The sequence below is a fragment of the Neopsephotus bourkii genome, unplaced genomic scaffold (genome assembly GCF_033783945.1).
Source record: "Neopsephotus bourkii isolate Nb327-2 ecotype Australia unplaced genomic scaffold, CSIRO-AGI_Nbou_v1 NB_1624, whole genome shotgun sequence".
Taxonomy (NCBI): domain Eukaryota; kingdom Metazoa; phylum Chordata; class Aves; order Psittaciformes; family Psittacidae; genus Neopsephotus; species Neopsephotus bourkii.
Window position 1 is genome coordinate 7,084,081 of NW_026902099.1, and position 16,266 is coordinate 7,100,346.

A 16,266-nucleotide genomic window follows, 5' to 3' on the forward strand; every position below is an offset into this window, starting at 1 on the left:
CTTCTACTCTTTAGCTTGAACTTGAGACTCTTGGGAATGCCATCAGCTTTTGTTCTCTTGCTTTCTGGTAGTCTGGGTTGGTTCCTGCAAGGGTCTTGTTAGATGCCAGATTACACAGGTGACAGATTGCATGTTCTGTCATCTCTTCTGTACTAGCAGTGGAAAACTTTTCATCCTGTTGGTAAATGTGATCAGATTTGCATTAAGCAGTGCTGTAATTGGCCTGTAAGCACTGGATAGTGTGAATTAAATTTTTCTTTTTAAATTAGAATGTCTAATTTTCAAGAGTGCCTTGGTTCAGTACAATTTAACAGGTTTAGCTGTTAAAAGAGCACAAAAGAGCATTGCAAAGGAGAGGGCATTATATACCTGGCCTGGTGCACTGAATAGCATTCTCACTTTAAAACCTTAGTTTAATGTAATGAATCATTTACCAAACTAATTGTGCATTCTTTAACTGAAGGTCTCATTTAACTAGAGAACCAGTTTTTGCCAATTTACATCCATAATCAACTTAAGTTTTGTTTTGCTTTTTTTTGGTGAAGACCAATTTAGGTATCCTTAAACCTTAGCCAGATACTAAATGCACTAGATGTGTATCAGCAATTCACATCATGTCTGTGGTTAGTCTTACAGAGAGAGTCCTCCGCTGGGACTCTGCCATTGTCCTTGTTTGTCGTTTATTCAGGTAAGAGGGCAAGTTGTGCCTGATCATTTCCAGACTCATCGCTCTTCTTCCTCTTAACCAGCTCTGCAGGTCAGTGAATTGAGGTGGGGCCCCACTTACCTATACTCCCCCCACCATCCTTAATAAGTAAACAGGGGAAGAATGAATTGGATATCTCCTTCCTGCTGAGACCTGTCTGTTCTGAGGTGAAGAGATGTGTTGTTCCCCTTTACCTCCTTGATGGAAGTCACAATGTTTAGTCATGACTATTCCCTTATTATGAAAATGCTAAAGGCTAAAAAAATTGGTATGCCTTTTTGTGGGCACTTGGCTGGTATTTGGGGAAAAGAGTTATGTAAGGGAAATAATGGCACACTTAGAAGGCATAGCCACAGTTTTCTTTTCTTATATATTCCTACACAGGAACTCATGGCACCAAAGAGAAGATTACCTTACAAATACTTTCTAAGCCACTCTGTCAGTCCAGTTTTCTGCTTCAAGGAAAAATGTTTTCATAAGGAAATATATACTGCCTCTGTTTAGCCTGAGTATTAAAAACTCAAGGAAATGCTGGCTACCTTTCAGAGACCCTGATTGCCATGGGTCACTGATGGCCATTACATTTCTTTCATCAAGACTCAAACCCATGTATTTGCTTATTGTTTCACTGATTTTAAGACAAAAAGGATGCAATTAATTTATATTTTGTTTCTAACTACAGTACTTGCCGTTAAAATATAATGCATTTCTCACAGTAGATTTTATTTTTATTCTTTATCCAAGTTGGATAACGGAGATGAGCAAGCAGCCCAGATAAGACGTGAACTAGATGGACGACTACAGTTGGCAGAACAAATGGCAAGGGTAAGTGGTTGCTTTCATGTACCAAGAACCTATCTTATCTTCATATGAGACTGGATGAAATGATATGTAGGGTGTGTTTTCAGTTTCTGATTCTAAAGATAACCAGAAGACAATTTGAAAACAATCTGGCAGATGCATTTCTTCCTGGTCTGGTGTATCTATGTCAACAGGCATACGGAGAAAGCAAAACTTGTCTTTGGAAAGTCCTATGCTATGTGAACCTGCATTTCCTTCATCAGTAAGTCCAGTAATGAAACAATAGGTATATTGTTTTCACATTTAGGATGATGTTTTTTGGAACTAAAATAAGTCATCTTTTATATACACAAGTGCATTATGAAGTGCTTAGTGTATTAACCATGATGTCTTAATACAGTTCTGTGTGTGACAAGTGAGTCTTGCAGGTCAGGTAGTGATGACTGTGTACATGATAAATTCTTTTTGTAAATTTTAGAAAAACAAGCCTATTTTTCTCTCCTATAGCTTGCATTTTATTTCACTGGGCAGGATTATACCCTTCTCTAATAAATAGCACAGGTGGGACTGATTATTGTCCCCAGGCATCTCTTACTATGTTTTGGGGAAAGACTCTTTTATCATAGAGGTCAGTCTCAAGTCTCTTCAATCTCCTGTAAAGCCCAGGCTTATAATCGAGTTGTCCAACAATCCTGTTTGTTCTGTTATCTTCTTCTTGCTTTTAGTTCTAAAAGCTGCAAAATATTGGAAGCATGTGTGTTATATTGTGTATGTGTACATAAAAGGCTATATTAATATGATAGCAATTGTAGAGCAGTTAAGATTTGCTTGTTTCTTTAAAAGGAACAAAATAGTATTTAGGTCTATGAAGTTCATAAATAACAGCTTAGAGGTGTAATCTTCCTAAGAAGCAAAGTGCTGTCCATAAATTTTCTAATTCACTTTAAAGCAAGTGAAAATTCTGATCACTGTTCGTACACGGCACAACTGCAGGATTTTGGGGGTTTGTTTATTTTTTTAACAAAAAAAAGTATTATCCATGTTTTACCCAAACCATTACTTGAAAATTTTCATGGTTGCCATGGTGTCAGCTGCACAGTTTTGCACAGAATAAGGAACTCTACGTCCTGCGTTTACATCCAAGTCACAAATCAGAGGTTTTATGCATGTCTTTTTAAACTGCTTAAAATGCTGATTTTTTATTTTTTTTTTTCTGTGAACTTTGAAAACTAGTCACAACTGTAGCAGCTGTGAGAATTATTCAGGTTATTTTAGCCTAAGCAAACAAATGCTGCAAACTATGAACTTTATTCTTGGAGCTGAAAACCAAGGTAAAAAGTTTTCTGGCAGTGGATCATGTATTCTAGCATCTTTGTTGGTAAAGAAAAAGGTTTTCACTGATTACCTGCCTCTAAGAGAATTATTAAACCATAGCCTTAAAAGGTCAGCACAGCTTTAGAGAATTCTCTCCATATAGCATTTTGATGCTGAGGTCTCATTCATGGTTCCTGGAATACATCACTTGATGATTCTACAAGTTGTTAGTTACATATGAGAAGTTTATTTTAGTAGAAAAGGTAATTTAGCCTATTTAATGGAGGTAAAAAACTTAGAAATATGTTCACCTATGACAGAAAAGAGTAGCAGGGAATTTGTGCATCTATTTGTCCATCTGTTTCTTCGTATGACTAAATATAAAGTAGTTGAAATCAAAGTATGTATGACCCAATCAGGTTTTCTACTTGTTATAAGTGGTGCTCTGTTTTTCTAAGATACTTTCTGTTCTCATATGAAGAGACTACTCAGTGTCTTTACTCCTTAAGAAAAAATCCTAAAAATCCATTTTAGCACTCCATAAATCCAGACCTAAAGGCTAGTGTGTACATCTGCCTAATCAGTGTCTAACATCTGTCCCCAGGAGCCCTATTTCAGAATATATTCTAGTGTGTTGCTATCAGAGTTCCCAGAATTCCAGCCCTGTGCTGGGAGATGTGTTCTTCAGATGATCTGTGCGTTTCAGATCAACTTAATTATATTCCTGTGCATATGCACAAAAAAAACAGTGGGCAAACTCTACTACTCTTGTTGTGTCTCTAAATTATTTTAAATATTAGGGCTATAGCAGTTTGCTACATATTCACCATCTTAAAAGAGCAAGTTAAAAGGTGGGATAGGAGGTGGGAGGGATGAAATCTGTAGACCTCGGAGTCTTTCTGGAGGATCTTTACCCTGCTTTTGTGAAGTAGAGCATTGACTACAAACATCCAGCTTTTACACAAATGAAGGCCTCCATGTATTCTGTTAGTGCTGTCTATGGGAGATTATAGTAGTAAAAAATATAGAGCAAAAGGTTTTGTAGAAAGTTTCCTTGATTTTTACATTTGGGGTGGAAGAAGCATCTTAACAAGAGGAAGGATCTTTTAACAACATAGTAACAGTATGTCTTCTGTGTTGGCGTATTATTTGTATGTTCCTCACAGGATAAGGTACATTTTGAAAATCAGTCTAAAGTGGAGTTTTTTGGCTAGAGCACTTTGAACCTTACCTTGTATTTTTAGTTTCTAACTCCTAAATAACTTTTTTCTTTTTTTTTTTTTTTTCAATCTGTAATATACTGGTTCTGTAATGCTGTAATGAGGCAGATGACTAGACTTGCTGCAGGTGTTTTGGGTCACAGTCAGCTTGCTTGTTCTCAAACAAAATCACCTGTAAAGGTTTTAATAGAAAGCATTTAACGATTTTCCTTAAAATAGCTAGCGACAAAAATTGTCCGGTTTAGGAGCAGAGTACCCACCTTTGCAGACAGTACATGGGCAGCTGTGTTTGTTTCTCATTTATATGTAAATCATTTACATTTTTGTTTAATCTTGAGTCACGTATCTCCCAAACTGCCCTGTATTTTATGCACAGTATAGGGAGAAAGTGTACATAAAATTGGCTCTGTACATGTTCATATATGCATTATATATGAAAAAAGTGATTTTTATGTTCTCTCCAACACTTACGTCTAAAATAATCCCATGTCTAAAAATTCAGCATTACTTTAAAAATAAATGACATGTTATTAAAAATAGAAATAAACAATTATAAGAATTTAATATCCTGGTTTTTGTTTAACATTTTATTTTAGAAGCATGAATACGATTGATTTATTTTTGGTAGGATGGGAAATGGGTAAAGTAATAAAATTATTAGTAGACAGTTAATTTTGCCAATTTATAAAATACGTGAAGGTAACATTAAAGGTGTATTATCAATTCGGACACTTCAAACACATGTATTCGAAATGTATAATGTGTAGATAATTAGACTGGTTTTATGGTTAAAGGATTGTGGGTGGAGGGAGAAGGGAGGGAAAGGAGAAGCAAGAGATCCCTTTTTTTACAAATGTCCTTTTTTTTTTTTCTTTTTTTATCAAAGAGATAATTTGTCCTCTGCATTTGAGGAATGTGATGGAATTCTCTATTCAAATTACATTTATTTTTGTTAAAGGTAACTATATTTATGGCATGTGATTAGCCTTTGCATAAAAAAAATAAACACTGGAGTTAAAACTTATTAAATATCTCTCTTAGCTGAGAACAAACCGAGGGTAAATGAACATGATATATATTGTGGGGTCATTTTTTTCCTCTCTAACTATTAAAATATATCTTCCAAGGAAAGAAAATTCCCCAAATTTGTAACAAGAGAAATGGAGAACACGTACATTGAAGAGTTGCGGTCCTCGGTGAATTTGCTGATGGCAAATTTGGAAAGTCTTCCTGTGTCTAAAGGTGGGCCAGAATTTAAACTACAGAAGTTAAAGCGATCACAGAATTCTGCATTCTTGGACATAGGAGATGAAAATGAGGTTCAGCTGTCGAAGTCTGATGTGGTGCTCTCCTTCACATTAGAGGTAATCACGTTTCGCAGACAAATTGTCAACAATTAAAATTAAAACAATATCTGTGTCGTGATGCTTTTTTGTTATTAATCCTTCCTTAGTAATTTTAAAATTTTATGTTAAAGAAGTGAATTATTATTTATCTCTTTGATCATTAGCAGTTAAAATACAGCTATGATGTGATGCATTTTCCTCTTGCAGCAGTAGTTGTATTTGGGCCCACACAGTAGTGTAGGCAGTTGACTCTCCCACACAAATGTAACCTCAAATGAATTTCAGTACGTTAAATACCTCAGGATGCTTTTGAATGTAATAGTGGAACACTGTTGTTATCAGGATCTCTTTCATAGAATTTTATAAACAAGTTGTGTTTTTTCACTGGAAGCATCTAGGGAATAAACAAAAAGAAAAACACGGCTGGTGGTCATAGCGGATTTTTATAAAAAGAAAAACACGGCTGGTGGTCATAGCGGATTTTTATAAACACCAGAAATGTAGAATATAAGGGCTGGTGAGCTTAGCTTCACCCACACACACACCATCACTGATCTGAAAACCGCAGATACTCCGCAAGGTTGGTTAGCTGCACTTCACCCTGCACAAGGCAAAAAATTAAAGTATTACTCTACATGTAGCAGGTTTTAGAGGGGCAAATTTTCACTTTAAACATGGTGTTAACCACGTAAATTGAGTTTCTTGCTGGACAAGACATTTGGTATATCTTACTGACAGCACTAACAGAATACATCTCAGTGTTTAGAAGAGCAAAAGTGAATGGCTGAACTGATATTCATGTAGCCTGGAACATGGAATATCTGCTCTTTTTCTGTGCCAATGAACAAATAAGAAAAGCTTATTACATTTCCTTGGAGACGGAATATTTTTGGAAAATCTGAGGTTGTGTGCACAATTTCACATTTCTGTAATCACACATAAACATATCCGTATCGTGTCTTTACATGTCTTTACCCTACATTGTAAAGTAACCAGCAAAATCCCCACTGAGGGCTGCTGCACAAGCATGTGAACAAACAGGAGATCTATAATGTGTCTAAACATTAGTATAAAAATCTATAACGTTTATAAAATTGTGGTAGGAATGGGCCTTGCCTGCGAAGGTAGGAGACACCCATCACCGCATCACTGCAAGCAACAGGGACTGTTACTGCAAGTTGGATGTTTCCTCAAATAGCCTGTTTGCAGAAATTTGTAACGTAAAATATCAAAGTAGTAAGAGAAGACTTAATCACTTGTGTTCTTCAGCTGTTGGACAGTTTCAGAAATAGACAAGAAGTACTTAGGAAGCTGTTTATCAGCTAATGAGCTAGTAAATCAGCTAGTGACAGTTTCCTTCCTAATGAAATGCAACTTTTATCATTGCTGGAATTCAGAATTGCTACCAAAGACAAAAATACTGTGCAATTAAATTGGAAAGTCAAAGAAAAGTATCAAGATAAAAATGAATAAACATGAAGCCTACATACAACAATGACATGTGTTTGGCATGTGGAAAGACCTTATAGGCAGTATTAGCTAGAAGGATCTCTAGTGCAGTGTCTCAGTGATCACTGGTCATTTTCATAAGTGCTTGAATTCCTGGACCACAAAAGATGGAAAATAAAGATGATCACATATAAAGGATAATAGGCAATGTTGATAATTCATGAGCAATGTAAAGATGTAATAAATGATCAATGTCATCTCACTGTAATACTACCAAACTAGTAATTCTGCAAGACATCTAACTCTTGCTAATGTCTGTAAGTTTTAAAGTACAGAGGATTTACAGCTATGGGTGAAGTCTGGCTTAACATACTTGAACTGAAACAAACTGGCAAATATGCAAATAGTTTAATAGCAAAAATATTTTAGTAGTTGCTTGCTGACCTAAGACATGAATTGTCTCTAATGAGACTGAAAGTAGCCATTACTTTTGTAATATGCAAAAACAATGAATGAATATTGGGGTTTGTTACAGTTCAGGTGAGGACAACTTCTCTGATGATTAAATGGACTGTGTTTTCCCAGTTTCTTCTCATAGGCCCAAATGGGGCTAGAAAGTAAAGAAGCTTTCCCAAAGCAAGAAGGGAAACCTGTCTCTCTTCTCAAATCTTCTCTGAATTAGAAACATCTGAAGTGTAAAAATTCCACTAATTTCACACTGTGACAAGCTGTAAGGTTTAGAAAAGGCGGAGAGCATTTGAAGTAGGACTGCATTTTGCTCTTCTGAGCTATAACTGAGTAGTTTAGAGGAGATGGAAAAGCTATGGGATCTGCCAAGCTCAGATTTTCCCTGGTGAGGAAATTTCTCAGAGTGCAGCTGGTGGGGGTGACTTTTTCCCTTTCTCTTACTCCCATCCCCATATGCACACTGAACCTGACTGCAAGTACTGAGCTGGGAGAAGGAAAAGAGGTTGGTAGTGTGGGAAAAAAATCACAGCAGCTAATAGCGGTGCCCTGACCTGCCTCATAGTCAGCACAACACCAAATTGCTTCTGAGATTCAGGGGTTGCAACCGCCAGTGTCACAGCACCACTATTATCCTTTCAAGATGTGACCAGTGTACTTGTCTTGTTTGCACTCTGACTTAGTAACCTGTTCATTCTATAAGTACTTAGGTGACTGCTTAAAAGATACATTTCCTCATGTATTAAGACTTAGAATTATATTTAGATGTTTGTCTCAAATTCAACTACTGACATTTAAATTATGATTGGAGTCAGGTTTTGGTCATTATCCAAGTAGAAACAAAGCAAAAATTTCAATTTCTACTACATGTTGTTGAAAGTGACATAAGAAGGCAAAATTAAGACTTTGTCTCAGAATGTTTGAGTGAGGGGTTTGGAGATTTATTTATTTATTGAATTTTACCTGTATGGAGCCTAGTACTGCAATAGCTGTGCTATGTAATGTTTTCTGAAGGATAAACTGCTTGCTTTCTTTTCCTCAGATTGTTATAATGGAGGTCCAAGGCTTAAAGTCAGTCGCTCCCAATCGAATTGTCTACTGCACCATGGAAGTAGAAGGGGGAGAGAAGCTTCAGACAGACCAAGCAGAAGCTTCCAGGCCACAGTAAGCCACTCTGCTGTTGCTGCATCCAGCATCTCTTTCCTTCTTATCATGGGAGAACCTAATGGACTATCTTTAATGGTTTTTACAATTAAAATTAATTGTGAGAACTCTAGGTTATGTGAAGGTTTTTTTACTGGGTAGTTATCTTAAATTCCTTCTGAAAAATTAAAATACAAATAATAATTATGGTGACATAAGCACTAAATATGAATACTGTCCAAATGGATACCACTGAACCTACGTGTGAGGAAAAGAGCTAGAGACTGCATCCTCTGAAAATACAAACCTCTTGATAGATGATAGCCTGAGGGGATTTTATGTATTCTAGGTTAATGTGCAGGTGGCCTTGTGGAGTGTAACTTGTACAACTGGTGGAAAATCAATGCTCAGTAATCAATCTTGACAAAGCTTACTCACCTGATGAGCCTATTTCATTTTAAAGTATAGACCCACTTCTTTCAATTAGTTTTTGAGGGAGGCAGTCAGCAAACTGACTTGGAGAGGGATAACATCATGCCTTCTGTAGTTGAAGCAGTCAGAGTGGCAAAGAAGAGTAAAATTAAGTGTAGATTTTGGTTGATTTGTCTGACCTACACACAGACTTCAGACACTTTTCTTTCTGTTAAAATGTCATTTGGAAGCTTTTGTAGATAACTTTCCAGACAGTGTGTTGGGGTTTTACTGGCACCATAGTGTGCCTCACAAAAGACAATTTAAAAATTGCAGTTGTTACAGTATCTGAGAACATCTTCAGCAGAACTGTGTTGGTAGTTTCTATTCCATTCGGGCCACAGATACAGACTTCTCCTAGGGAAAATTATAACCACAGGGTTTAATCTGCCTCTTCTGGGGTTGGAGGAGGAGGAGATCTAATTTGGTGGTCTTTCTCTTAGTTGCAGCAAATTTCTTTAGCAAGTAAGCCAGCAGCCTACTCCAGTGATATATTCAAACAGCTTTGCAGAACTCTAGATATGTGGGACAAGATGTAAAATTCACTTGTCATAGTCCCTGGCTCTGTTCCGTCTCCAGGGCATAGGAATGCTCAGCCTTATCATTTGCATGTAATACATGAGGAACTTCTAGAAGCAACATGGCACAAAAAGACACAGAGATGCACACACTGAAGCAAGGTCATTAGTGAATATGCAACATCCCCTGCTCATTTGTGGACCCATTGGGGTGTTCTCTGGTAGTGTGGGGTCCCATGAGAGTCACAGGGCTTCCTCATGGAGGCCATGTCTCCAAGCTGTGCTTTGTTTTCAGACTCAAGAGTTGCTCTTATGCCATTGCCTGCAATGAGTGCCTCCAACCTTTGCCTACTGTCACAATCAAGGCTCCCATTTCTTCTGAGTCTTTTCTCAGTCTTGAACTTGTAAACTTCTGTTTTAAATGGTCAACTAACCTCCGATGTCATGGGTATGGGTCTTCAAATCTCACTAAGTTACCTAGAATGCACAGATTCTTGAATCTTGCGCACAGTTACTATTCCAGAAAACAGCTTGCATGTGTTGGGGTTTTGTTTCTTTCTAGCCATTTCCAGATATGGTGAACAAAACATAGTAGGGATGTTTCATGGTAAATTCATGATTTACTTATTACATACTGAGAGCTGAGGGTTAAGGAAAAGGCTGTAAAACCGATCAGAAGATCTATACTGTTTATAGATGTATGTGGTAAAAGTTACTAAGAGATAAGTTGATTTTCCTACCTGTCAAATAAATAGAAACTTTGTGAAAAGGAAGTTCCAGAATATATGGAGTCAATACAAGAACGACTGGAGTCTTTCCAGGAAAAGGAGTAATGTTAGGACCTGTTCTGAGCTTGTAAACTTACTTATTTTCAGACTCAATAGGTATGACTTGATTGAATATGGGAGAAAGATTACCAGCTATCTCATGTAAGTGATGTTGTATCAGAAACTTACTTAATCAGAAAAACCATATGAATTTGTGTGGGAAAAATTATGCATCTTCAGGAAATTGATGACTGAACCATACACTGGAAGGACAGACATGGGAGTTACTGGTGCTGCTGACCTGCTGTCCTACAAAACAGTGTAACGTGAAGGGGCATGACTGGTAGAGCTTTAAAATCTATCTCATTCTTGTGGTCTTCTGCGTTGTACTGTTTTCCATTTCTGGCAAGAGTAATTATGAGACACCGCATACAGTATGATAACGAGCGTATAGAGACATGTAGTTTGTAAGCATATATAGATATGTAGTTTGAGGCAATGGAGGAGGATATTAAATTAGACAAGCATGAAATTAGTAAATTATGGGCAAACAGTAAAGAAGATGGAGGAAGCTGCCTATGGAATGAGAAATTCTGTGTTCCACAGTTTAATTTTTCTGTTAGAGCCAAACCAGGTTTTCTTGATGGTAGCAATATTGCTTTGTTTTGATCAGTGGCAGGGGCAACTAAGAGGGCTTGGCACAATTTAATCAGAAATTGATGCTGGTGGAAGAGAGCCTAGGAAATAGTGTTATAGACAGGGAGGAGTCCCCAGGTTTCAGAAGACTTAAGGTGTCTCTCTTTTTTTCTCTCTCCTATCCCAGCATGTGGCCAGTCCTTCTCAGATTGTTCTTACTTTTATGACCAACACATCCCTTGCCCTACATAATCATCTGCCTCCTCTTGCCCCTCTATTTCTTTCAGCACTCATCACTATTCCCTGATGGGCACCTGCTGGAAAGGGTCAGTCACAGGGTGAAGATTTGGATGTTCTCCTGCAAAGGAGGGTTTTAGGAAGAGGTAGAAACAGAAGTGACTTTCTGCTCCTGTTGGTAATGGTGCTACTACTGGGAAGAGAGATGCCTTCTTTCCCACTCTGTCTTTTGGCAGCAGTGGTCAAAGTCATGTAAGTAGAGGCGAGTGACCAGCTGGGCAAGCACAGCTGTCCCGTCTCTTTTCTAATACAGACAATACAAGCTGTGGGCTGCCCTTGGCTGCTGCCTGCTTTGCCTGCCACTGGACCTAGCTCCTTCCTGGGATAACTTTTGGTAATGTCATTCTGATAGGATTGAAAATAATCAGTGAAGCAGGAGGATAAAACACAAAACACATTGTGCCGCGCGGGGAGGAAGAATCATAGAATCATAGAATAGTTAGGGTTGGAAAGGACCTTAAGATCATCGAGTTCCAACCCCCCTGCCATGGGCAGGGACACCTCGCTCTAAACCGTATTACCCAAGGCCTCATCCAACCTGGCCTTGAACACTGCCAGGGATGAAGCATTCACAACCTCCCTGCACAACCTATTCCAGTGCCTCACCACCCTACCAGGAAAGAATTTCCTCCATATATCCAATCTAAACTTCCCCTGTTTAAGTTTTAACCCATTACCCCTTGTCCTGTCACTACAGTCCCTTAATGAAGAGTCCGTCCCCAGCATCCTTATAGGCCCCCTTCAGATACTGGAAGGCTGCTATGAGGTCTAATCAAATAGTGTAGTTCAGCTCTTCAAATCACTAGCAGTAACATATTTACAGTGACAAATACCAGATAAATGAGAACATAACTTCAGATTTTCTATAGAACATGCAGCTAGAGAAGGGTAGCAAAGTGCTCATACTGAGCATAGAATGAGACAGTGATGAAAAGTGAATGATTACCACCAGCCTGCTGTGGGAGACTGCTGACGAGAGCTCCAAATCAAGTGCTTGTCACATACTTTTTTGTAGTTGGTTTATCATTTTGAACTGGTAGCTACATCTGTGAAAAAGGCAGTATAAAGAATTATTTATGCCCATTTTTTTTCATCTGCAAAATATCAGTGTATGCAGTGCAATGCTGCTACTCAGTCAGAAGTTCCAAAAGCTATGACAGTGGCAAGGAGAAAATGAAGTACTAGGATGAACGTATTCAGAATGGAGCGCAAGCCAATGTGACCTTAGAGTGAAGATGAATAGAAGCATGAGTCGAGACTTAATTCAGGATTTATCCACTATTCCAAAATGCTGAATGTTTTCTCAACTATTTTTTGTATTTATTTAAGTATTTCTCTGAATCCCTGAATGCTACCATAAGAATAATAAGGAAATGGGAAACAATGTCCTTTCTTAAAGGGGAAAGACCTAGTTAGAGTCCCAGAGAGGAGAGCACGCCTTTTATCTGTAAGAAATATTTTCTGGTTTCTTAATGCCTTTAACCCTTGTCCGCTTTCTAGCCCTTTGAATAATAATTTTGTAAGTTTATATTGAGGTGCTTCATTTGCTTCTTTAATAAGCTAAATAAAGCACTTTCGATATGAATGTTACTGAGTAGCAAATGGTCATTCTAAAATGCAGATGCTACAAACCAGTATAGATTGGCTAAGTTTAAGTCTTGGATAATTTTGCAGACAGATAAGTTATACAGCTTCACATGCAAACCCTATAAAATTTTTATTACTGCCTGTGAAATATTTCTTCATTCCTTCCAGCTGTTTTTCTGCCTTTTAGTCCTGCTGAAAATCCCTCCAACATAGCCTGTGACCTTTTCTGCCAGAGATCAGTAGGCAGAGCCTTCAGAAGGCTCCTTCAGTTGTGTGAAGCTTTGCATAACTTTGTTGCTGTGACACCACAGGGGGTTATCTTGCAAAATCCAGTGCTAATTTCGTTTTTCAGATGTTACTGATGTGGCTTAGCTTTTAGTCTTGTGGAGTCTTGTGTCCACATGTTTGCTTATCATTGATTTTTATTGATGATGAATATTAAATAATGTGGTATCTTGAAAGTGTTGTCTTTTGGATATGTATAATCATGCCTAAAGATAAGAGATGGGAACATGCTATCTTTTATCCCGACAAGTGACATTCTATTGTCACATATTTAGGCAACAGAAAAAGATCATAGCTTGCATGATGAGAATTTTAATGGAGCCAGGATATTCTTCATGTAAACAAGACAAAATGATCATATAATGCTGCCAGTGATTGTATAACCATATAAAAAGGCATATTATATATTACAAGTCTGTGAAGAATGCATAACTATCTGACCAGAGGAGGCAGGGAACCTCAGTCAAGACTGCACAAATGAAGTGAATGCTGCTCATATTATCTTTATACAATACTGTACAATTGTTAATTCCAGAAAGTATTTAACGTACGAGTACTTGTGGTTGCATCATTAAAGATTACTTAGCAAAAATTCTATAGAACAGCTAAAAAAAAAAAAAAAAAGGAAAAAAGGGGGTTAATTTTTGAAATTTAACATTTCCTTATACAACATGATCACTCATAAAAAAAGGAATACTTTTTTTTTAATAGAGGATGTCACCTAAGGTGACCTTTCTGTAGGGAGAAAGGATAGACAACATTTATAACCTGTGTCAGTCATGTTCCAAGCATCAGCTAGTTTTATTTCTTTATCATAGTCCCTGCTACTTCCAAGTTTTTAGTTTTGATTAAGGGAAACAGGGATGGTCATACCTACAACTGTCATGTAACCTGTGATTGCATGACACAGATGTACAGTACAAAAGATGTACAAGGCACACCTATTCTTTCTTTTTTCACCTTCTACTGCTCTGATACATCTGCATAAATGAGATTAATTAATTATAGTGGTAGCTTTCAGGGATCATTCCTTATATTGTTTACATGTGTAAGAATCCATGTTATTGCTCTTGCACAGAAGGAAAAATAGAATTAAAATGTTGTACCTGCCTCATATTCTTTTGAGTCTAGAGACTAAGCATAGGAAGAAACAAGAGACACAAACATAAAGTGTGTGCTAATCAGCTAGTAATCAAGCTTGTCTATTGCTGGCAAGCCATCCAGCTCTCCTTAGGGTGTGGTTTTTTTCTGTTGTTTGGGTGCTTATTTATTGAAATGAGTATATTTGCACATGGGATTTTTATAGAAGGATAGTGAGATTGTGGTTTCAAAGTGCCTGATCTAACTATGCTTAGCTTCTTCTTTCTATGCATCCTATTGTATCTTCTGAGGGTATATTCTCTTTAGGATTTAGCTTCTTGAACAGAATCTTTTACTTATGGATTTCACCAGTTCTTTTGATTATTACCTTTGGAAGTTTTTTTTACTTTCAGAGAAGTGCAGTGAAATCCATTGTTGAATTTAAAGACTAACAAAGTAGAATTGTTCAGCTTACTTTTGGATTCCAGACTTTTTTTCTCACACTTTGTGCAACATTTACAAGAGTGAGGTTGCATGTTAGAGAACCTCTGTGTATTATTAGTGAGATCATTTCAAAGGCTAAAGCCTGTGAGACATAATTATGGTGATGGGGACAACGTTGAAAACTTGGTCATCTTTTCATAAGCATTTGGGAATTTTAGGGAAGTCATTGGGGTAATGATCATGACAGGAAACAAAGTATGTCTGCTTTCATAAACTAGGTTTGAGTTGCATAATGATTATTAGAATTTGCTCTAAGATTCATCTTTGTATCTTTAAAGGACAAATTCTGTCATGGCTTCCATCTTCTATAGCAGTAAGTCTGTCTTTTTTGGATTGTCATGATTCAAGCAATTCATGAAATAAGGTTGAAGAAACTACTTTTCAAAAACTTGGATGCTATGAGCAAATACCATATATGTCAGTCTAGTATCTAGCTGTGAAGAGGAAAAAAGAAATTACAGGTGGGAAATTATCTGATGGTTTCTTTGTTCTGCAAAGGAAAAGATGGAGAAGAAAAAAATTCATTTATCCCAGCCTGTGTTGTGGATTAATGGTGGAAAATTTTCACAAAAGGAATATGGCTTCGCCTGAAAATTAACATGACAGTTTTATTCTGTTGTTCTTGATGACTAATCAATTGCTTGCTTTTTTAAAGAAAGGAAATAATACCTAATCAGCTCAAATATAAAAAGTAATATGATATTCACAAAAAAGGTACAGAATTTCTAAAATACTCAAGTTTCTATGCTATGTTCTGTCATTGATTACTATTAGAAGTTGTCTAAGATGTTTTTCACGTCTCTTATTGCAGAGAAATATGAATTACATACAGGCTCTTAATATTAAAAGAAACTTGAAATTCAACTGGATAATACCCAGAGCAACCTGATTTTAACTGGCCTTTCTCCCAGCAGGGTTTGAACAAGGTCACTTCCAGCAGTTCCTTCCAGCCTAAATGTTATGGTGATTCTATGATTAATTCTCAAAATATTCTCCATAAGCCTGTCTTCCTACGATAAAAGGGAATATTCACTTGTCAGAGCAGGAAGTTTGGTATGGAAGAAATTGGGATGAGAGGAGGGAGGAGATAACTGAAGTTGGTTGTATCTCTATTTGGATAGTTAGTAATAATCACAATCGTTCTGCCACAAGGGCATATCTTTTTTTATTTTCTTCACCTTAATTTCTTTGATTGTTCTGTCTAAATCCTAGCTGTTCTTGCTGCTTTGTGCTCAGCATGATAATAATTGGCTGAAAGCAACCAGAATTTCTGCCCTGGTGTGATTGCACATCTGAAGACTGTGGTTTTGGTGCACTGCTTTCTGCTGCCATGCTTAGACCACAGGCAGAAAGCCAGTGGGATGCGGGCTTTATGATTAATAAGCTCTCCGTTCAGAGTTGGGTTATTAACCCTTTTCATCTAATGTCACTGCTGGAAGGAATAGCTGTTTCAGGGTGACTGTCCTTTAGCATCTATAATGACATCACATGTCTCTTGCAAGACTGATACCAGTTTTATTTCATAGTGCATTTTTGAAACCTTGGGGCTTGAAGATGTGTGTCCCACTGTTATCCATTTCACTGTAACAGGGCTTAAAGAAAAACTTTACTCACTGCTTAATGTACATGATATATCTCTTTCCATTCTGATTCCTACCTGATCCACAGGAAATGTGA

General features: G+C 37.3%; 1 protein-coding gene across 11 annotated transcripts in view; it reads left to right on the top strand.

The window, feature by feature from the left end:
• CADPS2 (calcium dependent secretion activator 2) overlaps positions 1 to 16,266 on the top strand; it is a 318,224-nt gene that overhangs the window by 126,140 nt on the left and 175,818 nt on the right. For all 11 annotated transcript variants that reach the window (XM_061372989.1, XM_061372993.1, XM_061372990.1 and 8 more), the window contains exons 4-6: positions 1,451 to 1,531; positions 5,169 to 5,405; positions 8,344 to 8,465. In XM_061372989.1, the coding sequence (XP_061228973.1) occupies positions 1,451 to 1,531; positions 5,169 to 5,405; positions 8,344 to 8,465 (440 nt within the window). The remainder of the gene's footprint in view (positions 1 to 1,450; positions 1,532 to 5,168; positions 5,406 to 8,343; positions 8,466 to 16,266) is intronic.